Source organism: Dryas octopetala, chromosome 4, assembly GCF_963921425.1.
Source record: "Dryas octopetala chromosome 4, drDryOcto1.1, whole genome shotgun sequence".
In the NCBI taxonomy this organism is placed as follows: Eukaryota; Viridiplantae; Streptophyta; class Magnoliopsida; order Rosales; family Rosaceae; genus Dryas; species Dryas octopetala.
In genome coordinates, this window is record NC_141369.1 from 23,793,305 (window position 1) to 23,818,470 (window position 25,166).

The following is a 25,166-nucleotide window of genomic DNA, read 5'->3' on the forward strand; positions in this document are numbered from 1 at the left end:
TGATGATAAGAATGCAATCCACTAATGCGGATCACGTTTTATAATCACATTAATGGATCACGTGATGTGGCAAATGACGTGTGAATTATAAACTTATCATGACAACTAATGTAACGAGTAGATCTCGCATGTCTAATCATGTGATTTGCTAACGTGATCTAAACAGATAATTTCTTTGACATGACGCAAACAATTCAACAATAAAAAACGTGGTTTGACTATAAGTGTTGTGTAAATTATAAATCTATCGGGATAATTCACTTAGCAAATAGATTTTGCATGTTAGATCATGTGATTCATTGATGTGATCTAGAAATACAGTCTCTTTAACAAAACTTAAACAATTCATCAATGAAAGTATTCTTTTGACTATAAGTATCCTGTAAATTATAAATTTGTCATAACAATATATGTAACAAGTAGATCTTACATATCAATCATGTGATACACTAACATGATATAAAAATATGGTCTCTCTAACATGACTCAAGCAATTCATCAATATGGTTTAGACCACTTGTATAAACACAAAAATATAGGTAGAAAATCTTGTTTTTTTATGGTAACTGTCTGAGTGTGAATAGAAAAAAATTCAAATCCAAAATCCTATATCCCCAACTCTATTTTAAAATCAGCGAAAAGAGTAAAATATTGGACACCCAAACTACATGCCCTCACTCCCAACATATTGGGCACCCAATAGATTTGTTTTATCACAAATAAATGAAAGTAATTGTGATAAAAAAATTAATAATAATAATAATAATAATAAAATCGATAATTGTTATCATTCGAAACTTTCATTTAAAAAAGAAAGAAAAAAAACTGGAAATTTGTTATTATGTGAAGGACTTAGTTTGTTAAACTAGTAGACAAATGAGACCATACCATATGTGACATTATCTTTCTGACTTGTTCATTCAGTAACGCGTTTCACAGGTATATAAACAATGATGAGTGATGACCCATCAGCGAAATACGTTTTGAGTTTTTGTGGTAGTCATCCACAATGTCATGAACTAGCTAGTTGCAACCTCAGTTGGCCAAACATTGAAATTTTGGCCCTTGCATGCACTATTTTTTGCCTTTGTTTTTTTGGGGTTCCAAACTCAAAAGTCCCAATGACATTGGATGAATAAAGCTTAGCTGCATATATGCAAATTAATTAATAGCACTTAGTTTTGTGGTTTCATAATGTTTAAGTATAAAGAAAAACTGATTGTATATATGATCGCTACTTTTTGATTTGGCCGATCAACATGAATCAATAGGTCAAACCAAAGTGCGGATAGCCTGAAGTCCAATTTTTTTAAAATAGGCTTATTCACATAAATGTTTAATGTAAAATAGATTTTTTCTCATTTTGCCGCGTGAAACTTAAATCATCTCATTTTGTCATCCGAACTTTACAACGTTATTGCAAAAATCTCTATTTCGTCAACTGCATCAAATAATCTATTAAAAGAGCTGACATAGCACCTACGTGGATGGGTATTTTAGTTTTTTCCTTATCTTTGGGCATGACTTAGACTCACACTCGTCCAACTAGCTTTCACGTCAGCATTTCCTGCTAAAATCAAGTGGGAAAGAAGCTGACGTGGAAGCTAGTTGGACAAGTGTCGATCTGAGTCATGCCCTAAAGATAATGAAAAGATTAAAATACCCCTCTATGTAGGTGTCACATCAATTTTTTTAACATATTATTGGATAGAATTAACGGAATAAAGTTTTTGTAATAATGTTATGAAGTTCGGGTAACGAAGTAAGAGGATTTAAATTTCAGGTGACAAAGTAAGAAAAATAATATACAGTGGCATTGATGTGAATAAGCCTTCAAAATATAACCTTATTTTTATCAAAACTACTACTGCTATCACTAAGATGATTAAACACATAATTAGCAATTGTAGTCCTAAATTTGGAAGCTGTGTATAAGCATTAAGCACTGAGCACATAAACCAAAAAGAAATTGCAATTCCAGTTATTAATTATATTTATACTCAACCTAGTTCATAATTAAGAGGGTAGTCCTTCTAGAAAATTGAGTAATGCATCAAAGTCTCCACTCTCCACAAAAATTTTAACAAAAAACCCTAGCCGCCATCCCAAAAGAAAAAACTCTCTCCTCCCCTCAACCTCTCCATGGGGGAGGGGCGGCCCTTGTGTTCTCACAGACTGCTCCTCCCCTCGCCCTTCTCTCCTTTGTTTTTCTTTTCCTTTTTCTGTGTTTTTATTTTTGTCCTTTGGGATACTCTCATCCCAATAAGTGAGAGCGTTTTCATCTCTCCTTGTGAGAGTTTCTTCATCTCTCTTCGTGAGAGTTTTTCAGATTTTGTTTGTTTTGGTTTGTTTTGTGTTTTGATGCTTTCAGGTTTTCTCTGGCGCTCATCACAAGGTGTTAGGGAGTCATTATTTTCGCCGGTACCGGTCATATTTCCACCAGTTACTATTGCCACATCCACCACTTTGCGCTATTGTCAGCCTCGACTTAGAGATGTTGGTAGGATCGTGAATCCAAACGCGACTAGTTCGCTAATTCCTACGGTGCCTCTCTGGCTCCGTTTGATGACTATAGTATCTGCTCGATGCCGATGTTATGATATCTTCGAATTTCTGTGGGATTTTCTGCTCCACTTTTGTGGATTTTTGTTTTCTTGTAAGCCTTTGGGCTCATATTTTGTATTCTCTCTGCCTTTTTGGCTGTTTTAATACAATGATATGCTTTATTCTCAAAAAAAAAAAAAAAAAATCTCCACTCTCCACTGAACCTTTCAAACTAGTTTTGGTAATTATGCTATTTCCTCAAAGGCACCCATTCAAGGATTAACTTGTGTCAACAACAATTATTGTCCTCCAGCAATTAATTAAAGAAAATGGGACCCTAGCTATGGCCTAATGGCCCTACCTTATTAACAAGTATATATGAGTCCTAATGACTAGCTAATTTCACCGTACGCAACTGTAGTTTTCATAATTATTATTACTGGGCTCACCTAATGCACATGTGACATGTCCCATTCAAACATTATAAATTCAAAAATGTAGCTCTAGACGAAAAAAACACTTAGCGATAAAAACCCAAAAGAAGATCCGTATGCCTTGTTTTTATGTGGTAGTAGTAGTGGTACAAAGCCAAGGCCCAAGGTCAAACAAATGACTAGTAGTGTGTTGCTTGTCAAAATATGCTACAAATTTTGTAGTAGTAGTGCACATCTCGCAGCTTGGTAATCCAAACTAATTAATGACCCATATAATATACATATAATTAACCTCTTCAATAGTTTTTGTCTGGTGAATGGTTGTGATTAGTTTTCAATAATTAACTTTCTTTTTCCTTAATTAAGCTCCAATAATGACAAAATCGACCTCTTTCTTTTTTAGGAAACATTTTAATAAGGGAGTTTAAAGTGTAGCCATTTTGAGGACTTCTAGTCGTCTTGGCAACCTTCTTGATCGGGCGGCTCACATTCGATCCTACGGTCAATTGTCTTCCCATCAGAGTCCGAGAGAAGGAATAGACTGTGCCGCCACTGCCGACAAAATCAACCAAACTCATGGACTTGGCGAGTTCTGATTGGCTGAGTGAAAAAGCTCCGTAACCCAACCTATTTTAAAACATTGACTGATAATCAAGTGCTGCGCTGGCACTGTGGGTCATGCTTCCTCTGTTCCGACAGGAGGCCACGATTGAAACGGACACGTGGATGAACAGAGTTCGCAGAAAACTTTGACAATTTAAGAATCGGCTTTAATTCTTCGATTAGATTATCAGAATTATTAGTACAGTAGAGTCGTAGACTACCCAGTTGCGTAGCTAGTAGCTACCTTCTTCTTCTTTTTTTGACCAACAATAGCTACCTTCTTCTTCTTTTTATTTGTTTAATTTTTTTTTTAATTTTTTTTTTTCTACTGAAATTTTTGGGATAGACATAGAGTCATAGACTGCTAGAGGATTAATGCAACAGAATTTCAATGATTGGGTATTTTTTTAAGATGAATGTTATCAACTTTCTTCTATTCATCTTCTTTCATTAATATATTTTTTTTTGTTATTTTGATTCCGCTATGTAAATTCATGATCAGATAAAATTATTTTAATTATATAATTGTGATCAAATAAATATACGATTTTTGTAATAATTTGATTCACTTTTAGTTTATTTGATAACGATTATATAATCAAACGTTTTTCGATTTAGTTAATTTTTTGTAGAAATAATCTTCAAATATTTATCTAAAAAATAAAGATCTTGATCATGAAAATACATTATAAAATGAGTAAAGAAAAATGTCGATGGAGAAAGTGAATTAAAGAAAATAGATAGCATTCCATTTTTTTAATGGCCAGTCATCACTCATCACCTTGGAAATAGTCTGATTTTCATTAGGAAATGCAAAACGCAATTCTTTTGTCTTCTTTTTTAAGTGATCATTGTCACCAATAACACCTAAATTTAACTTTCTATGTTTGACGAATATGACATGAATGATACTGAATATTATTTATATGAAGGCCAAAAAATAAAAGACGAATATGCTTCTATGGACCATAAATGGGTATAGTCTATGGCTTAAATCAAAAGATTGGGGATACTTTACAGGGTAATCAGAATTTAGAACTTTTGGGAACATAATTTAAAATATCTCATCAATTAGACCAAATTCAAACAGTTCACAAACCAATGGGGAAAAGTTCATAGGATGCTTTTGAAATCTTGTACTACTTAACCCAAATTGGAAAAAAGTTATCATATTAGATTCTAACTTATCTTTGAGTGATATTGACCAAAAAACAAAAGTTTGGTTTTGAGTGTTGGATACGAACGCCGAAAAAGAAGAATTAGTGACGCAAAGATGAGGCAATAAATTGGTTAGCAACTTAGCATAAGATTTTTATATCTTATCTTTATAATAGAGCAAATTATGAATACGTTAGTGTGAGAGACACACTGTATCAGATTCTAATATTAATGCGACGAAATCCATCACATAATCATGAGATTCACTACTTTTTTTTAGGTAGAGACTTTTTCTTAAATAATTTGAAAAATTATTATGTGTGACTGTAACACCACGTGACATGATAACGTAGTGTTATTAATCACTTAAATTATAACACATGCATAATAGTTAAAAACTAAAACCCTAAACTCTAAAAAATACCTTTAAAATTGTACACGTATTATAATCTAAGTGAATTAGTAACACCACGTTGTTAAGTCACAAAGTGTTACGATCACATATAATAATTTTTCTAATAATTCTTGTTATTCTATAATTTAGCTAGCTAGAAAAATGGACAAAAATATTAGTGACACAACTAGGTAGAATTAGGAGAAGAAAATATACTGAATTTGACCAAAAATAGAAAGATATTTCGACTATCTGTCTATTACGGTTACAAGCACTATTTGGTAAGCATAAAAGTAATAGGTTCATAAATATTTGTTTGTGTATGTGCGATCATATGTGAGTAGGCAAAAACATGTACTATATAATCTTTGTATACTACAATTTTTCCACAAAGGCTTATGAAGGATAAGATCATTTATAATTATATTCCAGTGACTACTGACTACAAAGCCAATTAAATATATTAATTTTATTCTGTAAGATGCGATGATCCTACAATAGTCTTGGAACTATATTATATAAGTATATTATGTTACCAACAATTTTTTTTTTTATATGTAGCCAACTAATTGTATATGATATGACAGGATCTGGAAGAGGTGGTAGATCTTTGGTCTGAATAATTTTATAAAAACCATTGGTTCTAGAAATTCATAATTTTCTTTAATAAAATGTAACATTCATTTTCTTTATTTTTTTGTTTTCTAAAATTGAAGTTTGATTGTCTCCTTCCAATTTAGATGGGCCAAGAAGCTCATGGCCCCAAAAACAAGATGGGCCAAGAAGCTGGGTTAAAGCCCAGACAGACCCATAGACCCAACCTCGAAGAGTCCAAGTGAAATGAGAAAATGAAGAAAGAAACAATTAAAAGGAGTGGGTGCATCAGTGCATGACATGTTATGATCAGAAAGAGACCAAACGACAGGAGCGCCAACCGTGACCAACGGTCAAGCCTCTGGCAACAATGCACCAACCTCCGAACTCTCAAACAAGTCCACGCTTTCATGGTCGTCAATGGCTTCAATTCCAACTATTCTGCTATCAGAGAAATCATATTCACCAGTGCTATGGCCATTTCAGGCACCATAGACTATGCCCACCGACTGTTCGCTCATATTGCTGAACCAGACACCTTCATGTGGAACACCATGGTCAGAGGCTCAGCTCAGAGCCAGAACCCATTAAACTCCATTATTCTATATACCCAGATGGAAAAACGGCATGCAAGGCCCGATAGCTTCACTTTTCCATTTATACTCAAGGCCTGCACTAAGCTTTCTTGGGTTAAGATGGGTTTTGGGATTCATGGGAAGGTTGTGAGGTTCGGTTTTGAATCGAATACGTTTGTTAGGAATACCCTTATTTATTTTCATGCCAATTGTGGAGATTTGAGGGTTGCGAGCGCGCTGTTTGATGGTTCGGCGAAGAGGGATGTTGTACCGTGGTCAGCTTTGACAGCAGGATATGCAAGAAGAGGGAAGTTGGATGTGGCAAGGCGACTTTTCGATGAAATGCCTGTTAAAGATTTGGTTTCTTGGAATGTGATGATTACGGGGTATGCAAAGCAAGGGGAGATGGAGAGTGCAAGGAAGCTCTTTGATGAGGTTCCGAAAAGGGATGTGGTGACTTGGAATGCAATGATAGCGGGCTATGTACTTTGTGGGTCTAATGAACAAGCATTGCAGATGTTTGAGGAGATGAAAAGTCTGGGAGGAAAGCCTGATGAAGTGACCATGTTGAGTCTTTTGTCTGCTTGCACGGATATTGGAGATTTAGATGTTGGGCAAAAGATACATTCGTCTCTTCTGGAGATGGGTTCGGGAGATGTGAGCACCATACTTGGAAATGCGGTTATAGATATGTATTCCAAGTGTGGGAGTATTGAAAGGGCACTTGAAGTGTTCCGACGGATGAGGGACAAGGATGTGTCTTCGTGGAATTCGGTGATAGGAGGCTTGGCATTTCATGGCCACGCTGAGGAATCACTTAATCTGTTTAAAGAGATGCGGAGGTTGAAGATCAGGCTGAATGAGATCACGTTTGTTGGAGTCTTGGTTGCTTGCAGTCATGCTGGGAAAGTTGAAGAGGGGCGTAGTTATTTTAACCTCATGAGGAATGAGTGCAAGATTGAGCCAAACATAAAGCATTATGGGTGCATGGTGGATATGCTAGGGCGCGCCGGGCTATTAAATGAAGCATTTGAGTTCATAGAAAAGATGGAAATTGAACCCAATGCCATTGTTTGGAGGACTCTGCTTGGGGCTTGTAAAGTTCATGGAAATGTAGAGCTGGGCAGGTGTGCAAACGAGCGGCTACTTGAAATGAGAAGGGATGAGAGTGGTGATTTTGTTCTACTATCTAACATATATGCTTCACGAGGTGAGTGGCATGGGGTTGAGGAGGTGAGAAAGCTAATGGATGACAGTGGGGTGAAGAAAGAGCCTGGATGTAGCATAATTGAAGCAGATGACAGTGCTCTCATGCATTTTTTGTTTGATTCCAAACCTAAGTTAATTTCTTAACAAAAATAAAGGATTTTACATCTCAGATTGGTGATCGGATGCTCTCATGTCATTATTATGTGTCTCTAAATTGTTGAACAATTTTGACTTATATAGTAATAATAATAGTTCTACCTTTTCCTATAGTTCTTGTTTAATTTGGGATTGTATCCTTTGTGATGCCACTATTTTTCCTTGCGTCATTTTAATTTGTTCTTTATTTCAATCCCAACATCTGGTATGGGTGATTGCTTAGAATGGTGCTTCAAGTTATTTAATCTAGATTTCTCTGTCAAAAACAGCTAGGTATTGTAGTAGAGGCACATGAAGGTACTCCCATTTTATATCCTAATAAAAAGATGAACAGTGTTTGGATTGGAGTAGATTGAACTAGTTACGAAAACCAACTAGAAGCCTAGAACTGACAGTCAAATTGAGAGACAATAATTGGGCAAGGAAACACAATGGAATACAATAATGCAATATACACTCCACATCAAAAGGAGAAACAAACATTTTAGATGACACACAAGTCACACGAATGCAAACTGTCAGCAACAAACAAACTGATGCACTAATCATATATATGTGCATAATTGAAATATATGACACTCAACGTCGAGAGAGGGCCACAGCTGACACCAAGATCATGAGTATAAAAGCAACAACTCCTACAAAAGATCCGATTAAAGAGCCAGAGATGCGCTCGCAGAAGGAGTTGAATTGTTGACAGATGGCAAACCAATTTGCCTTAGCATTCCCCTTGTGTGCTAAGTATACAATAGCTGCTGCTGCTGCAGAGGCACCTCCCGTCAGAAGAGCCAGCATTCCCTACACAACAGTGTAAGCTCACTTCTATAAGAGAACTTTCAATACACTGTGTAGTTTGTTAAACATTCAGGAAACTAAGAAATTCACATTAATTTATAAGCATTACCGTGTCGAAGAGGATCGAGAAAATTCTGCTTTTGTTCGCATTGCTTCGTATGATGTGGAAGATAGAAAGAGCTAGAGAAAGCACCAGATAGGCACTCACGATGGAATTCGCAACCACAAAAAACCTGTTGTAAGAATAAGCACAAGTGTATAAGTATATGTATAAAAAATGAAGATTGTGTAACCAAACGTATCCATGTGAGATGAACAAAGAAATTAAAACTTGATGGTGTGAGGAACACATACGTAAATGTTGGAAGATCATCATACTCAGCCCTGAACTGAAGGAACTGAGTGAAGAAAGGAAGCCTTTCCCTGGTTGTTCCCATGGCTATTGCACTTGCTAAGGTACCAAGAACCGCAATTATTCTCAGAATGAAGTCCAGTATAGATGCCCCTCTGTTCACCCCACTTCTTGGGGTTGAACTACTTTTGGACTCACCAATCTCAAGAGCTGCTCCTGCCTTCATGTTTCTCTATGAATTTGGTTCCTAAACTCGTCTTTTTGATGGGTTTGGAGACTTGAGTTTGGGAAACTAACTTGTGCATGGAAGAGCAGAGTCTGAGGGGTGTTTATATATGCATGCAATAGTTGGTAGTCTCCATTGACTTGAAAATCCCATAAAAGTTTACGTTGGCATCAGGACCTTATCACTTGAAAAACCCATAAAAAAAGAAAAAAGTTTGTGCCAGCCAAGAAGTTTGGGCAGGCTAAGCACACGGCACAAAGACTACCTACTCGTACTTGCTCTGTTATTCAAATATTTTAGACCAATAATGTGACACCATTCATCCCCTCTTCCAACTCCACCAAACTTTAGGACCCAAAATTGGCAAATTGACTAAACCATCATGTTTGGAAAGAAATATATGACATATGAAGCAGAAAAAGAGGAACCTTATGATTCTGAAACTCCCACTTTGGAGGGAGCTTGTGAAATGTGAATAATTGGGGGCAGTTAGAGACTTCTGGGGCAGCAAAGGCTTGACCAGATGACACTAGAAACTGAGTTGGTCAATCCATGCAATTCATTCCCTTTAGTTTGAAAAAAAAAAAGGATCCATGTAATTCCTTCACTTTTTTTAACATCAGTAAGAAATAGATTTAACAATAGAGCTTCTCTACTCCATTAAACCAAATCATGCAGATATTAGATCTTGAATCTTGGTGTTTTTTGTTTTTTTTTTTTCAATCAGCAATTTTCCCAACTTCCCACTTTGTGCCATAGGCCCATAACAATGTTATCTGCGTCTGTTTTGCTTTTAAAGAGTTGGTAAGGCTTTTCTTATTTATATTATCCTTGGCACCAGATCAGTTGCATGCCTTATCTTTATCTTTGCACTCCACCCATTTCCTACTATGTCAAAATCTGGTGGGCCTTGCTTGGTCTTGTCTGATCAAGCATGTTTATGGTGAGATGAATATGTTGGCTGATGGGGTTGCTGAGTTTGGTCTCTCTGTGGGCCCTGGTTTTCATTTTCTTGATTGTCCCCCTACATCTGTGCATGATAGACTTTTTGAGGACCTAGCTGGTGTTGCCAGATTTCTATAAGGCTTGGAGGGTCGTCGTTATTGGTATATTGGATGTGAAACACCATTAAAAATCTTGATGCATTCCCTGTTGCAGCATATAATCTCCCATAAATTATTGGAGTCCTCTAACCCCTCTCGTAATGACTGGGCCTACAGAAAGCCAAACCTGGACCTTGAAAAATAGCCAGCCACAAGACAGCTTGGCTTGTTGGTAGTGAAGAGGCTACTAGTTTGGAAAACTCATGATTTCTGCGGTCTTTCCATGGAATGGTGGACTGTGAAGGGAGCATCACTCGGGCACCTGATATTGGATTCAAGCAGAAATTAACAGTAGTAGAATTACCGCGACTCCGAGAACGAAGCATGAGCCATGGAAGTCGATCAGGAGCAGGGTGACAGCATTTGCTGGCAATTGCCAAATCAACAGCTTTTTGCCAAGAGAGCCATACTGCACGACACCGAAGGAAATCTGGTATGCATGCATATATATGTTCTAATGTATGCATGTAGGTGTAGCTGCTGTTAACAGTTAAACGATAACTTTCTCCTACTGACTCACAGTGTACGAGAATTGTATTGGTTATTGATTTAATTATTTCACTCAATAATCCGAATGGAACGAGTTCCTAATACTAATTAGTTCTTAATTTACCTGATTAAGGATGGGGCTTTATTTTAATTATACAAGTTCCATACTAATTAAATAGTAAATACAACTTAAATGATAACACTCCCAAACATAGATAAATAAGAAAACCAATAACTGCATTGAAGTGCAATTTCAAGCAAGAAAATACAGATAGATATATAAAACCAAATAAACATTTCAGAAATTTAAGATCGAAAAGGGTTTAACTAAAAATAAATAAAATTTCCTAACCCCACAAGTGAGTGAAAGCTACCCACAAGAACTAAGAAGTACCACTTTGATGACTCAGCCCCATCTCTTCGATCCCTTACCCAACACGAACCCGAGTTCACCCAGTTGCAAGACTCAGTAACAAGATGCGCTGGGTTTGGGAGGGATGAACAACACGGTTTGAAGGGTTTCTGTAGATTGTTCACTGTAGTGTATATATACGTATCCTAGACGGCTAGACCTAATAAAACTATTATTTTTCCAAAAAAATAAAAAGGTTCGTTGATTTTAACTACTAAATTTAAATAATTTTTTAGTTTAGGTATCAAAATTAAATAACATTTTAGATTAGTTAAAAAGTCAAACAAATTAATTAAGTAAAAGGTATTAAAATTTACATATATTACATCATATGCCACTACAATAAAAAAATAAAAATAACATTATATCAAAAATATTACATTAATTTATATTATATTATATTAAAAAAAATCAATCCAATCACAACTTAACTGTGACTATCTTGGTAAATTGAAAGAGGCAACTCACACCACTATACTATATATTATTTTGAGTAAAAGTATTGTTTTGACCTCTATTTATATTATATTGTAGTATGATTTCTCTAAAAAAAATTCAATTAAGTCACAACTTAGATGTGACTGTCGTTCAGTCACAACTAAATTTGAAGTTGTGAGTGTCGTACAGTCACAACTAAATATGAAGTTGAGACTACATGCATTAGCAAATTTTCAAGATAATATAAAAGTGTCAAGAGCAATTTTGTCAAAACCTTATAAATTTTAACTAACACTCATCATATGTGGGCCAAAGAATAAAAATGTCAAATGGAAAATACTTAAATCAAATAGGCCAACATATTTGTGACCTAATCTAAAAAACTACATTTAAATTTGGTAGTTCAATTGAAAAATTATATGGTTTTCATGCTATATCAAAAAATTATTGAGATTTGGTATTTAATTCTAATTTTCTAAAAACAAAATGACCTAATAAAACTAGTAAATCATGCAACATCCTCACGCGTTGTTCTAAGATGGGTCGTGGGTCCGGGTTAGAACATTCAGAATATGGGTTTTATTTAGAGGACTGTTATTTATACACTTTTTTTTTGCACACCATTTTTTTTAAAAAAATAAAAAACTAAAGGAAAAAGTCCAACACACCCCTCCCTCCTTCCCTCACCCAACTTAGACCAACACACACCTCCCCCTCCCTCACCCCGACCACTCCCCCCCCTTCACCCAACGCACCTAGCCCCTCCCCCCTTCATCCGACCACCTCCCTCCCTCCCTCCCTTCACCCGACCCACCCAACCCACCTCTCACTCCACAAAATCACCAACTTTCAAAATACTAAATAAAAATAAGCAATCTTATATGGGTTTTAAAGCCCATGAGGAAAGGAAGAGAACCATACCAAAATTGTGGCCATTGGTGGCAGAAAACGACCAGAATCAGCAGAGAAAGCCAGCGGCAGCCAAAGCTTCTCGGCATCTATTCGGATTGTACGGCAACGGGATGAAGGATTGGACTCCACAGGGAGGTCAGCGCCGCCAAGACGAAGAGATCTCAATTAGTCTCTCGTCGGAAGGTGGCCGGACGGCGAAGATTTGGCCGGGTCGAGTCGCAGTCCAACTGGATTTGTACGGGTCTGAAATTTTTTTGGAGTCTAATTGGGGTGTGTTAAGAAAGGAAGGGTGTGTTAGTCTTTTCTCATTGGTTTTTTTTTTTATTATTATTAAGAAGGGTATGCAACAAGAAAAAAAAGAGTATGCAAATAGCAACCCTCTTTATTTATATCATTAGAAGAACCCATCTTTTAAAATTTAAACCATTACATTTAAATTTCAACTACACCTTTTACCTTTATTACTTTTGACAATTATAATATTATATTTAAAAATTAAGGTTAATTTGTTATTATAGACTCATAGCACAATAAAATTATCCCGAGTTATGTTGATAACCAAATATGAAGTTTTCCCCCAATAATCATTTGATATCTTCTAATAAATTCACTACTTGAACGCACATGCAAGCCTTATAATGCAAATTAAAGAAGCACCAGGACATAATTTGAGAAGGCAAATTCAAAATGTGCTTTTACTAGAAACCATTATTACAATTATAGCTGAGGGAGTGAGGTATACACATGTATTGTATAACAACTCTTTTGATCAGGTTCAACAAACTTGAGTTATGTACAGACTTACAGTCACAAGCCATTATAGTTTTAAGAGTAATGTTATTTGCATCAAATTAAATGACCAAATAAGACGGAGCAAGTGAGGTGTCACTTGGGAGATGTCTAGTTTTAAATCAAATCATCAGATCATCTAAAGATGTGGCTAAATACGGTCACAAGCCACTTAGTGGACGAAAATGGCAATAAGTAACCAAGAGTAGTTAAAAAACTAAAAGAATGAAATAATGAGTTAATGAATTAATGGAGGGTGTGTTACCCAAGATTGGCCTTTGAATTCTTTTGCCGAGAAAATCCACTTTCAGAAAGAAGCGTTGACAGGAAACCCCGGCTGCTGTTTGTATTGTCCTTGTCAATAGAATTGCTTAGATTGCTTATGAGAGACCAGTGTGTCTCAAAGTCTGGCTCATAACCACTCTGTTGCATTGCTTGCATGAGCTCTGATGCTTTCCTGAGATTGTTTTCTAAGCGATATCTATTAATTACAGAGGAGTATATCTTCCTGGTCACTGTTTCACCTACACAAACCATGGAAATCAAAAGCCTTTCTGCTTCTGCAGTTTGTCCAACTTGGCAAAAACTCTGGACAAGAATCTCCCATGTGTTGATGCTTGGCTTAAGATTTCTATCCAACATCTCAGTATGAAAATCCATAGCTTGATCCAGATTATTAATTGCACAAGAGCTGATAACAGAATCATAACTGGTAGAATCTGGTAGATTTCCTTTCTTCAACATTACGTTTAGAAGGTCAACTGCCTTGCTCAGTCTTCCATATGAGCAAAAATGTTTAATCAGATTATCATAGTTGATATTTTCAGGAACTAGACATTTCTCTACTATCCTGTCCAGAAAATTTTCGGCTTCTTGAAGTTTACCATGAGAAAGAAGGCCCTCAACAATAGCATTTTGAATGATTGAATCATGAACCCAGCCTCTTAATTCCATTTCTCGACTCAGCTCCAAGGCATTCTCAATCTCCCCAATATCACACAGGCCGGTTATAACTATTCTCAAGTTGCGGTTGCTTGGCCTGAATTCCTTAGACATCATAGTAGACAGTTGGTCCACTGCACTTAACACATCTTTGCACCGAGACAACCCGTATACAAGAAAATTATAAGTTACTTCATTGAGTAGCAATTTCTTCTCTTGCAAATGATCTACAACTTTATTGACAAACAAAGCATTCCCAGTTGGGAAAAGATAGAAAATTAGAATATTGTAGATCGTGAGATTGTGAGGCTCACTTTGTCCAAGCATAAGCTCCTTCAGTCTCCATGCACATAAAACCCTACCTTCCGCACACATCAAGCGCACCAACTTGCGGTAAGATGAGAGTGAAATGGTGAAATTTTTTCTTGTCATGACACCAAGTAGCTCCCTCACTTTCTTTAAGTTGTTAGCATTGCAATGACCCTGAACCAGAAAATTGTAAATTTCAGCATCTGGAAGTAGCCCCTTCAATAACATATTCTGTAATAGAGTGGTTGCTTCTCCAACCTTCCCTGTCATACAACAGCCTTCTATTAATGCACGATCAACAGGGAGTGAAAGCAAAGATTTCTCTCTTAGACCAATCTCTTTCAAGTAAATAGCTTTTTCATGTCTATTGGCCCTATACAACTGAGGAATTAATAGAACAGAAACATCCAAACATGGGGTCAAATTTTTAGCCAGCATATTTTCAAGTACTGTAAAGGCTACAGGAAACTTTTTCTCCTTACACAATCTTCTTATAAGATAGCTATAAGCCATCTGATCCAGTAAGCAGCCACGCTGTTCAAATTCTTTCAACAATACGTGTGCAATTCTAGTAAAACCTGTAACACAAAGTTTTTCTAGAAACATATGACATATATCTAACCTTAAGTGAGGGGAGGCTATCAGCATGCTTTCAAGAAGCTGTAATGCTTCCCTTAGAATTTTTTGCTTGCAAAGACATTCCATTAAAGCTTCACAATCTTCCAACCCTGGTAACCATCTGTCATTTTGAGCATCATTCCAGCAATCATGAAGCTCCCTCAAGTTTCCTTTCATACATAAACCTTTAATTACAGCAGTATATGTCTCATTCTTGATTTTCAGGCGCCTTTGGAACATTCCATTCAATATTATCCTTCCATTATATGTCAATCCCTTCTTCATAAATGCTTGGACAAGAAAATTTAGAGTTTCTTGGTCTAACTGATTTACCAAGTGAAGCTTTTTATCCACTATACTGGTGATTCCCTTGATATGTGAAGGGGATGCAGAGAGCTCTTTCAGAAAGGCAGAGTAGATAGAAAATGAAAATTCCTGCCCCCACCGAATCATTTCATCTACCAACATCAATGCACCCTTCAAATTTCCAAGAGTGCATTCTTTCATCAAGAGTGAGTTATAATCAGGTACCATGCAATCTTCTAGGATTCCAGTGACTCTTTTCTCAAATTCATCCAGGTCTGTATCCAAATAAAGTCCATTCCCAAGATTATCATAAAACTCTGTTTTAGAAAACCCCACATCATTATCTCTCTTCAACCTCACAGCTAATGGATTGAAACCCAAAAATATAAATGCTTTGGATAGTGGATCCTCTACTGAAAAGTTTTGAATTAATCCATGGCTTTCCATATAAAAAACTATCCTTTTTGCTTCATCAAACTGTCTAGCTTTACAATAGCCTGCTAACAAAATTCTGAAAGTGGATAAATCAGGCATTGTCTCCCTATCCACCATCTCATCAAAAATTTCCTGTGCATTCTTCCACATACCCTCCATAAAGATTCCACTGATAAGAGCATTATAGGTACATATGTGGGGCTTTAGGTGCCTTGACAGCATCTCTGACAGGTAAATGAAGGCATTTTTGAGTTTTCGTTCGCGACAGCTCCAGCCAATCATGATCCCAAAGCTTATCTCATCAGGAATGAAGCCTAAATGTTTTAATTCTCGCATAAATAGTTCTGCCCTTCCTGTACCAAAATTGCTACATAGAGAATGCATAATCCTATTCCCAGCCAGAACATCGGGTGCACACTTGGTTTCAGCATAGAAACTCAGCAGATCATCAAAGTCCTTCTTCTCACAATACTCATAAGCAATCTCATTTAGCACTAAGTTGCTAGGCTTGAGTTCAAAAGCCATACCCTTCTTGACAAGATTTCTTGCTTCCTGAATCTTTCCATCCCTGCAAAGCAGTTTAATGACATTCTCAAAAGTGGCCTTCTTTACATCTCTCAAATCAATACCCATTTCTGCCATATCCGAACAAAGTCGGAAAGCCAATTGGGTCTTCTTCATTAGAACCAAATGATTAAGAAGAGCACCATAACAAGATAATGACGGGACTAAACGCCGCCTCATTCGATCGTATATAGAAATGGCCCTTTCTAATTCACCAGCTCCAACATACGCTTCGATCAAATTACTGAAAATTTCATGACTATTCAATAAAATTCCTTGACTTTCCATTGTGGAAAGCAAACATTCAACTTCTCTAAGCAACCCCACTCGGACAAGCATCGAGGCCATGACCTCCCACGACTGAGAAAGATGCTTAAAACCCTTACTATGTTCATTGGCCCACTTGAAAATTCCCCACAAAGACTCAACCTTTCTAGCTTCAAATCCAACTTTACCACACTGAAATTGAAAACCCAGCAATAATTCAAGCACATCTTCTGGTTTCAGCTCCGAAATCCGCCTAAGTCTGCGCGTGTATTCAGGTACTACGTTTGAAATCTCTAAAAGAAGGTCTTTTAGAGAAGCATTAGCAAAGTGTTTGCCTTTATTCTCCTCAAAAAAGTGGGGGCACCACAAAATGACAGATTGGGCGATACCAGAAAAACAAATAGAAGATAAATCTATGTGGGTGCTGTTATTTCGGGCTGCTGAAGATGATGGTGATGAAGGGTCTATGAGAGAAGTGGTGGTTGAGAATTGACACTTAGTGGTGAAGAGTGAAAGCAGAGAGTAAAGAGAACGAACCTGGTTGATATGGGGCTTGTGGGGTGAGCGAGTAAGTAAAATTTGGAGCATTCCATTGCAGAGAGCTATGGAGGTGGTGGTGGTTCTTCGTCTCATCTATGTAAGGCCACATGCATAGTAGGTGCTTTGGCCCTTGGGAGTTCTCGGCAGAGTTTGAGGTTTGTGTCTGACTGTCCGTGTGGAATCCAGAAACGGCAGCAGACAACGTCGTTTTGTAAAAGTTGGATAAAAAAGTTAAAAAACCTTGTTTCGTAAAGAAGGACTAAATTTTTAGAAAACTTGAAAAAATGGAGGGTCTAGACAAAAAAAAACAAATATGAGGGTTGGACTGTAATTAATGTTAAAAATTAATTAGACAGTTTTTTATTTTATTTTTTAATATTTAATGTATAAATATCATATAACCTGACACGGTATAAAAATGTGAGATATATGGATTAATCATCCATGATATCCATCTATGTAAGGGTTGACTTGTGGTGTTCTCTGAGAGCACGAAGGGGCATTGTGCTTGTGATGCGAGACCAGAAGCGTTGACCCTTAATTGGCTTAAGCTCGAAAAACAGATAAGTAGCTCCATTTGGTGCTCTAATCATCTACCAAAAGTCATCAATTATCAGAATTGAAGTTGTAATTCTTCCTGGAAAAGAAAACAAAGAAAATGAATCAGAACAGGAGTGCTCTTGTGATTGGATTGGTGGGTGCAGCAGTCACCTTGTCTGCTTATTCTCAGAGTCTTATCTCTCCAACTCAGTGTGTCACAGTTGGCCTCCTTGTTCTCATGTTTGGGTTGCTTGTCAGGGAAGGTCTTATATCTCTTTAATTAGCTCTCCTTCGGTTCCCTTTTTGGTTTCATAATTAGAGTGTGTGTATGCTTGCTTATGTACCCATTTGAGGTGGAATTGTGTTCAACTTGCTTGATATATAGATAGACAGTTTTTTTGGAGATTTATGTGATCTGGAGTTTGTTTCATATTGAAGTGTGTGTATTGAAGAGATTGAACATATGCAATATGGGTGAATTTATGCACTAACTTAACCCACAGTGAATTCCTTTATTTTCATATTTAGAAGCAGTTTGGTTAGGAAGAGAGTGCAAGAGAAATTGCAGGACTATTCTATACGCGCGTGCAATTGATTGTACGGCATATGAATATTGAGCAGGGCATGAGAAAATGCTCTGCCAAAAGAGCAGCTCTTCTGGGATCAACCCTCGTATAAATTTGATTCAACATCCAAGTTAACACTTTCATTAGAACAATGGCACATCTCTCCTGCATAGTTTTATTTATCTTTGTTCCTGGAACAATCCTGGCGACAACATAAATAAATATTGTTCACTGTGAACAAATACAGCTTTGCTCTTGTAATAAACCTTTGGATAAATATATTACATGTAGCATCTTACCTACCCCACCCACCATTGTCATGAGCTATAAGCCAAAAGACGAGATGGAAGCATCAATCTGATGGGTAAATATGGTAAATGTAGCATTTTGTGGGTAAGTCCCAAGTCCTAACTAGCCCACCCACCATTGTCATAAGCCAAGCCAAAAAGGTACGAACTTTGCCACTATTTTGTCGTACGTGGCACAGAGGAAGTATCAACTATCAAGGTCTATATGCAGGTTATTGCATGAGTATATAATAATATATGCATAACATCCTGTATATGACTAATAAAAATTAAAATTGTAGCATCAACTTGGCAGACAAGGACAGTTTATATGTACTGTGATCAGAATTAGATATTAGTTGGACATGAAAGGAGTTTGAATGAAAAACAAATATGGACTGTTCCATATGTTCCTGCAGAAAATTCTCGGTCAAATTAAGCACCCCAGTTGAAGCATAAACTTCATAGTGATAAAGGTTCTGCAGGCCAATCTATAAGGCTAGTTTCTCGTATCTTCGAATTAAAAGCATACTTCATCAGCATGTGTCAAGCAAATTCAAAGTTCTATGTTTATATATATGATCTTTACCCAAAGGCTATATTTAATTAATGGAGAATGTCATAATGATATTGGTGTAGAGGTCAATCTATATTTGTATAAGCATCAAATGATAAGTACAATTCACAAGGCTAAGCAGTTGTAGCAACTGATCATAAAAGCTCGAAGCATGTAAACCTCGCACGAAAGATGCAGAAACCTGGAGATTTCCATCTGCAAAGTTTGTGACAGATTGGATAATAGAATCTGATCTCAAACATGCATAAAGAAAGAAATACCCGCAAATGAAGTTGCATAGGTAGATATATTGACTAACCCTTCAATTTTTGAGGGGTAGGCTCCACTATTAACTGTTGTAGATCATCACTACCACCTCTATTGCATTATTGTGATCATCATCATAAATCTAGCATGAGAAAAGGAGGCAATAATGTAGCCAGAGACGACTTGCCGATCAACCCACTGTCACAACATGTATGTATGCATGATATGACAAATACATATCGCATATATATGCTATGTGTATATGTATCTATACAAAGCTTGTTGTAGATATGTTTCCGGCAAGTCATCCTTGGCTGCACCACATGACCTCATTCACACATGCAAGACTTTAGATGAAAATATGTATACCATAGTATAACATGTATTGTACTTCCATGATGTAAATGGGTTTATATGTAGTTTGCAACAAAGAGGCAGACATTCCCACAAGCCAACCAATCAAATGGAGCTCAAACTGCAAGAAAACTAAAAAAAAATGGAGGGGTAGGAATTTTCCCAAAGGAGAAAGACAACATTCCCTAGTAGAATATGGGAAACAGACACCTCTCCTTATTTCAACAAGAAAAGAAGCATTGTCCCAAAGAGGGAAATAAGGGAGACTGTGGAAACAGGTAGAGAAGAAGAAGCGGATTGGACTACAAGACCCTCTTGGCAGGGTTTGGACGAATGAGGTTTGTGAGGCTAACATAGATAGATACTAGATAGATAGATAGATAGATACTGGATAGATAGATAGATACTTGGCCAGTTGCTTTATATAAAGAAAATTGCTTACTCGGTTCCCATAACAGTATAAGCATTAATGATCTCACAGCTCCTTGTACAAGTAGAGCAGCTCTAGAACTGTCAGATCTTCGTCCTTTTGCCCAATAGGGTCTGAGGAAAAGATGAGTAATTTAGAGGGTTCATACACATGGGATGCGACTGTGCAGGGGTGCATAAACCAAGAGATATTTAAGCCTAAAGATCCATCCCCATCACCTAAAGTTCACTTTCTTCTGACTGCTTTCTCAGAACACCTATTCAGCCCATTTAAGTCATTGCCATGCCTTTTCATCTGATTTGTTTAAATGAATTGGTATGGCTCTTCAGAATATGTACTATTGGGTAGGAGTGAGTTAGGTGAGTTGATTTACTACATTTGGCCATATTAAATACCAACAAATTTTAGGGTTTCACTTTCACCGACGGGGAGTACAACAGTGCAAGAACATCTATCAGATTGGAAAGTGAGCCCAAAATGCTTGCTAACTTATGCATAGGCACATAGCAATCTGATTCCTTTCTAAAATCTGTAAGGGCCGTAAGGCCTTGTGATATATATATTGCCTCCATTTTTTTTGGGTCGCACTACGAACATATTGGCCATATGATTTATACATTGCAAATGTTCCAAAAGGATGTTCACAGCACTGATAAACAAGCGTTCCAAAAGGAAGTTCACAGAGTTTCTTGTTGATCAATGCCGGCGTAATCAATACTATCAATACTATGAAATGTGCTGAGGCTTCATGGCTTTCATGCACACATTAGAGCCTCGATGGTAATTTTTAATATTTCAAATAACATTGATTGCAATATGGATGGTATAACCGATATACTATCACCTATCACCTATCACCGTGACTGACTTTCTATCACCGTGACTGACTTTATATCAGTTATACATAATAATTTTTTATATATTTGGGCACCAATTCATAATATCTTTTAAATCCAAGATCCTGAACTAACTTCTAACTTATTGTCTAAGAATCAATTACTGCATAACAAAGGGTTTAACCTGGTGAAGGGGTTGTCTTGATTTACTTTCAGCCGTGGTGATAGTAACACCCACACGAGCAAGCAAAAGCTTCAAAACGCCACTCTTACCCCAAAGAGAGGAGAAAAAAACCAGAAACAGAAACAGAAACTCTACTGTACCAGCAGTAATCATCTCAAAAGTCAAAACTGCAAAGTAAGAAAACAGCATTTCCATTTCATCATTGTTTTCTCATGAAACTTAATCCTATTTTGTTATGCACAACAAATTAGACCATGCACTCAACTAATTGAGGGCACGCCTGCTTAGATCGTGCTTGCAACAAAAAATTCTTGTTTCATATGCCAACGGCATTCATAGAACCTGCCAAATGCATAGTACAAGAGACTTAGAACATTTTTAGCCAGATGCAGATAGTGACACAACCAACACAAGTAACATAATAAATCAACCTACCACTTGAATCACGAGTTCCAACAAACCCCACATATGTCCGAATTGGCCTGCTAGAGTTAGTTCTGAAGGTCCAAGCATCCATCAAATTGGTATGTGATATACCATCAAGAAAACTCCACACTTACCTGAACATGAACAAACTGCCAGCAGCAGACCCTAAATAAAATTTTAATTCGACCAAAAATAGTCAAAAACAGCAAATTGTTTGAAGCATTCCATTTAACTTATACAATACAGCCAGTTGTCTAATTAAAGCTCAATGATGAACACCACCAGGCACACAGCTTAAAAGTAGTGGCTACTATAAGAACAGAGGCCTCCAAAATACTCCATTCCACTACCTGTCGTGCTGGGACATTGAGCTTCAATTACACATCCTGCTCCATTAGTATAACATGTGCGTTCAAGAAATGCTGTCTTTGGCAGTTCAATGGGCTCACCAAATTTTCACTTTAATCAAAACTAAATTCAGATTGGTGGTCCTCAAAAGAATTTTTTGTTTTGATGCAGATGGATTGCACAAATATGACATGTATGCCAAAAAGGTTAATCCGGATAATACAGAAGTAAATCATAAAACGCCTGCAATCAGATGATACAACAATCTGCTACATCACAAAGTAAGCGGTTAAGTTTCCATAATCAACAACATAAATTAAAACCACAAAGTAATTAAACTACATAGCTGAGAAGCACAAAAAATAAACACTAGTACAATGGCAGGATGGAAGTAACATGGCTTCATAATCGTAGAAGTGTAACAGGAAAAACAGCAACATGGCTATATAGGTTCTAGGGAACACGAAGATAGTAAGCTTGGTAAATTTGGTTTCTTGGCCTTTTAAGTAGAAGCGTCAAGGTGGGCCAGGACAATGTCATATGCTGGTTCATCTTCCGGTTTAGGCAGACAGTAGGCTGGCTTCAGGCTTCATAGAACTCAGCTGTTTTGATGGGACGGGAAAGGCAAAAAGGAATAAGAGCATCAGAATTTTATATACAGGGAGATTGGATAGGTTACGATATCAAATGACTGGCCAAGGGGGAAAATGCCAGTTATAATATTAGACAAGAAAATATCAAAGACAACCGTAGTCTACCTGCGGGTACCATCATCAAATACTAGTAACCATAGTTTCTCCGCCGAGAAACAGGGTTCTGGCTAGATAACCTGATATCATAAGGTTCAAATCAGGATTAATGTGTTTTAAGACACCCGTATTGACGGTGAAATAAAAAACTTAACCTGTTATTTGATTAAAGTCGACACTAGAAGCCTCTTGCACTCATGCATAAAACGGATAACTCAATAGAACTATTTGTAACTGAATTTCATAAAATGTTATTAGAAATGAGTATTAAACTAGAGGTTTTACACTAAACTGTTATGTTGTCAATTACCATTGGGTATATGGCTTGACTATTTGATATATATTTATAGGAAACGATAGGCTAGTATACCTTAATAGGAAATAAAGAGAAAGGAAAGGAAAAAGAAATAGAGGACAAACAAATTAAGAAATGGAAGGCCAAGAAAATAGAGAAAACAATGGAACAAAAGTTTTACCCGGAACTACCAGTACGTCCAGAAGAAGAATAAGCTCCGTATGCTCCATAAGCGCCGCCGCTACCACCAATCTGCATATGATATGAAGAAAAAATGTGAATGACCAAATGAAGACATTGGTGGTTGCACAAACTAACAAACAGATTGTATTGCATTAAATAGAAAATAGCCAAATTACAAAAGATGGATCTAAGGAAAGAAGAAAACCTTCAAGCAAAAATTCATTCACTAAAACTTATAAAAGAGTAAAAATCACAGTAAAAACATACCTGAGAACCACCATAACTTCCATAACTGTCACTCGCTGCAAAATCGCTTGAGCCACCATAACCAGAAGAATAAGAATGTCCACGTCCATGTCTTTTACCATCTCTACTATCATAATTTGGACCATCTGAAGCATCTGCTGGCACAGGAAGATAAGGCAGAACAGGTAGGAATCCAGACACTGCACCTTCCCTGTCAAAAAGGTTTGCTCTCAGTCGAGTGACTACTTGTACAAGGGCATCCTTGGCAATATCAAGGTCTCCAGAAATCTGTCAAATTAAAATAGAGAATTGTCAATATTTATATGATATCAGCTTAATAGAGAAAAATCTAAATGAAAAAAGAAGATATAGTAATCGGAAAATTCTGAGCACCATGAGAGTCTTTACCTGCACCATCTCATCATCTTCAGATGCAACTTTGGGAAGACTTTCCTTTGAAAGTATGCGAATATTAGCTTTGGTAAGTCTCCTCATCTCAGTTACAATAGCTCCACCTTTACCAATAAGGCAGCCAATTCGTGATGTTGGCACAAGTAGGCGGGTGGTGAATGAGATAATTCCTGAATCTCTTTCAACTTTCTCGCTGCATCTGGGCTGCAGACGCACTGCTGCTTCTACAGTAGCTGAGTATGTATCTTCAAAGAACTGAAATAGTAGGTGTTAAAATATTTATAACAATCATGTAAAATCTTCCACTAATACAACTAAATACGTAAACAGATGGATTAGTATTTCACCTCCTTTGCTGAAACAGTTATTATACAATCATCTCCTTCAGATGTTGAACTATCAACCTTAATGATAGCCCCAGAATCCTGTCTAATTTGATTGATTATGACACCGCCCTTCCCAATCACACCTCCAATATTTCCAGTTGGACAAACCAAGCGAATAGAAAACTCTTTGGAAGAACCTTCATCTCTTGGAGCCGAGTACAAGGAGCGTGACCAGTCTCCCACATCACCTTTATACCCTCCATAAGGACCCATCAATGGAGCTATCCCCACTATTGGGCCACCACCGCTCGGACCCATTAGCGAACCACCAGATGCGTACATAGGCATCGTAGAAGTAAGCAAATGCTGGGAACGTGATGGATTATCATGAAGGCGAGATGCAATTTGGCCAGATATCTGAAGCCGACAACCAATAACAAACAAATAAACTCACAAGTATAAGTAAGGAAAGGAATATCCAAGTTACCACACATAAAATGACTTGTACAAAACGACTCCAAAGATAAATACTCAACAATATTAGCATGTTCCAGCATCATCACAAACTCGTAAAGCCATATACATAGCAAGCATAACAGGGAAAGCTTAAAAATTGATTCAATCTACCTGCACAAGCTCATCAGAGTTCAAAGCACAAGCAGGCAAATGGTCATCCTTAAGAATGCGAATCTGGGCACCAGTTTCACTCCGAATGTTCTGAACAATCTGTCCTCCTTTCCCAATAACGCAACAAATCTGATCGGACGGCACAAGCAGCCGAGCCATTACATGGTGACCTCCGTCACTATTGTCCTCATCAGCATGCATGTCCTCAGCAATAACCCTCTCATGCACTCTGAACAGAGCGTCCTGAGCAGGAGCAACATAATTACCGCTATCTTCGAACCCATTCGTCTCGTCGCTGGCGCTGTAGACGGTGACGACCCGCTCATCGCAACCGGGCACCGTCTCACCGATTCGAATCTTGGACTTGGTGT

At 37.2% G+C, this 25,166-nt stretch overlaps 5 protein-coding genes across 6 annotated transcripts; 2 read left to right on the top strand and 3 right to left on the bottom strand.

Moving 5' to 3' along the window:
* Positions 1 to 6,027: 6,027 nt before the first annotated feature.
* LOC147288543 (Pentatricopeptide repeat (PPR) superfamily protein) lies at positions 6,028 to 7,788 on the top strand. Its single transcript, XM_086242142.1, has one exon. The coding sequence runs from the start codon at positions 6,033 to 6,035 to the stop codon at positions 7,653 to 7,655; it is 1,623 nt and encodes a 540-aa protein (XP_086098268.1). The 5' UTR covers positions 6,028 to 6,032; the 3' UTR covers positions 7,656 to 7,788.
* Positions 7,789 to 8,246: 458 nt separating this feature from the next.
* On the bottom strand, positions 8,247 to 9,073 carry CASP5 (casparian strip membrane protein 1). Its single transcript, XM_086242125.1, has 3 exons — positions 8,817 to 9,073; positions 8,572 to 8,695; positions 8,247 to 8,465 (listed from the first exon to the last, which is right to left on the bottom strand). Exons 1-3 carry the CDS (start codon positions 9,038 to 9,040, stop codon positions 8,247 to 8,249), a joined length of 567 nt encoding a protein of 188 aa, XP_086098251.1. The 5' UTR covers positions 9,041 to 9,073.
* A 4,033-nt stretch (positions 9,074 to 13,106) lies between these two features.
* Positions 13,107 to 17,318, bottom strand: LOC147288545 (Pentatricopeptide repeat (PPR) superfamily protein). The gene has a single exon (XM_086241132.1). It carries the CDS (start codon positions 17,255 to 17,257, stop codon positions 13,445 to 13,447), a length of 3,813 nt encoding a protein of 1,270 aa, XP_086097258.1. The 5' UTR covers positions 17,258 to 17,318; the 3' UTR covers positions 13,107 to 13,444.
* Positions 17,319 to 17,629: 311 nt separating this feature from the next.
* Positions 17,630 to 18,136, top strand: LOC147288546 (uncharacterized). Its single transcript, XM_086242313.1, has one exon. It carries the CDS (start codon positions 17,823 to 17,825, stop codon positions 17,982 to 17,984), a length of 162 nt encoding a protein of 53 aa, XP_086098439.1. The 5' UTR covers positions 17,630 to 17,822; the 3' UTR covers positions 17,985 to 18,136.
* A 4,079-nt stretch (positions 18,137 to 22,215) lies between these two features.
* On the bottom strand, positions 22,216 to 25,160 carry LOC147288547 (RNA-binding KH domain-containing protein RCF3-like). Of its 2 annotated transcripts, XM_086242512.1 has the most exons (6): positions 24,190 to 24,571; positions 23,840 to 24,097; positions 23,453 to 23,719; positions 23,184 to 23,254; positions 22,717 to 22,787; positions 22,216 to 22,560 (listed from the first exon to the last, which is right to left on the bottom strand). In XM_086242512.1, the coding sequence occupies exons 1-5, from the start codon at positions 24,514 to 24,516 to the stop codon at positions 22,739 to 22,741; spliced, it is 972 nt and encodes a 323-aa protein (XP_086098638.1). In that variant the 5' UTR covers positions 24,517 to 24,571; the 3' UTR covers positions 22,216 to 22,560; positions 22,717 to 22,738. The 2 variants fall into 2 exon arrangements, with proteins under 2 accessions (XP_086098638.1, XP_086098639.1); XM_086242513.1 differs by lacking the exons at positions 22,216 to 22,560; positions 22,717 to 22,787 and adding an exon at positions 24,796 to 25,160 and having other exon boundaries at positions 23,180 to 23,254; positions 24,190 to 24,585.
* Positions 25,161 to 25,166: the final 6 nt, after the last annotated feature.

Coding starts and splice junctions, on each gene's coding strand:
- LOC147288547 (XM_086242513.1), bottom strand. CDS start 24,996: ATGCATGCTGATGAGGACAATAGTGACGGAGGTCACCATGTAATGGCT. Junction 24,098..24,189: donor TAACTGTTTCAGCAAAGGAG/GTGAAATACTAA, acceptor CTACTATTTCAG/TTCTTTGAAGATACATACTC. Junction 23,720..23,839: donor AAGATGATGAGATGGTGCAG/GTAAAGACTCTC, acceptor TTAATTTGACAG/ATTTCTGGAGACCTTGATAT.
- LOC147288543 (XM_086242142.1), top strand. CDS start 6,033: ATGATCAGAAAGAGACCAAACGACAGGAGCGCCAACCGTGACCAACGG.
- LOC147288545 (XM_086241132.1), bottom strand. CDS start 17,257: ATGAGACGAAGAACCACCACCACCTCCATAGCTCTCTGCAATGGAATG.
- LOC147288546 (XM_086242313.1), top strand. CDS start 17,823: ATGAATCAGAACAGGAGTGCTCTTGTGATTGGATTGGTGGGTGCAGCA.
- CASP5 (XM_086242125.1), bottom strand. CDS start 9,040: ATGAAGGCAGGAGCAGCTCTTGAGATTGGTGAGTCCAAAAGTAGTTCA. Junction 8,696..8,816: donor GATGATCTTCCAACATTTAC/GTATGTGTTCCT, acceptor TTCTTACAACAG/GTTTTTTGTGGTTGCGAATT. Junction 8,466..8,571: donor TCTCGATCCTCTTCGACACG/GTAATGCTTATA, acceptor ACTGTTGTGTAG/GGAATGCTGGCTCTTCTGAC.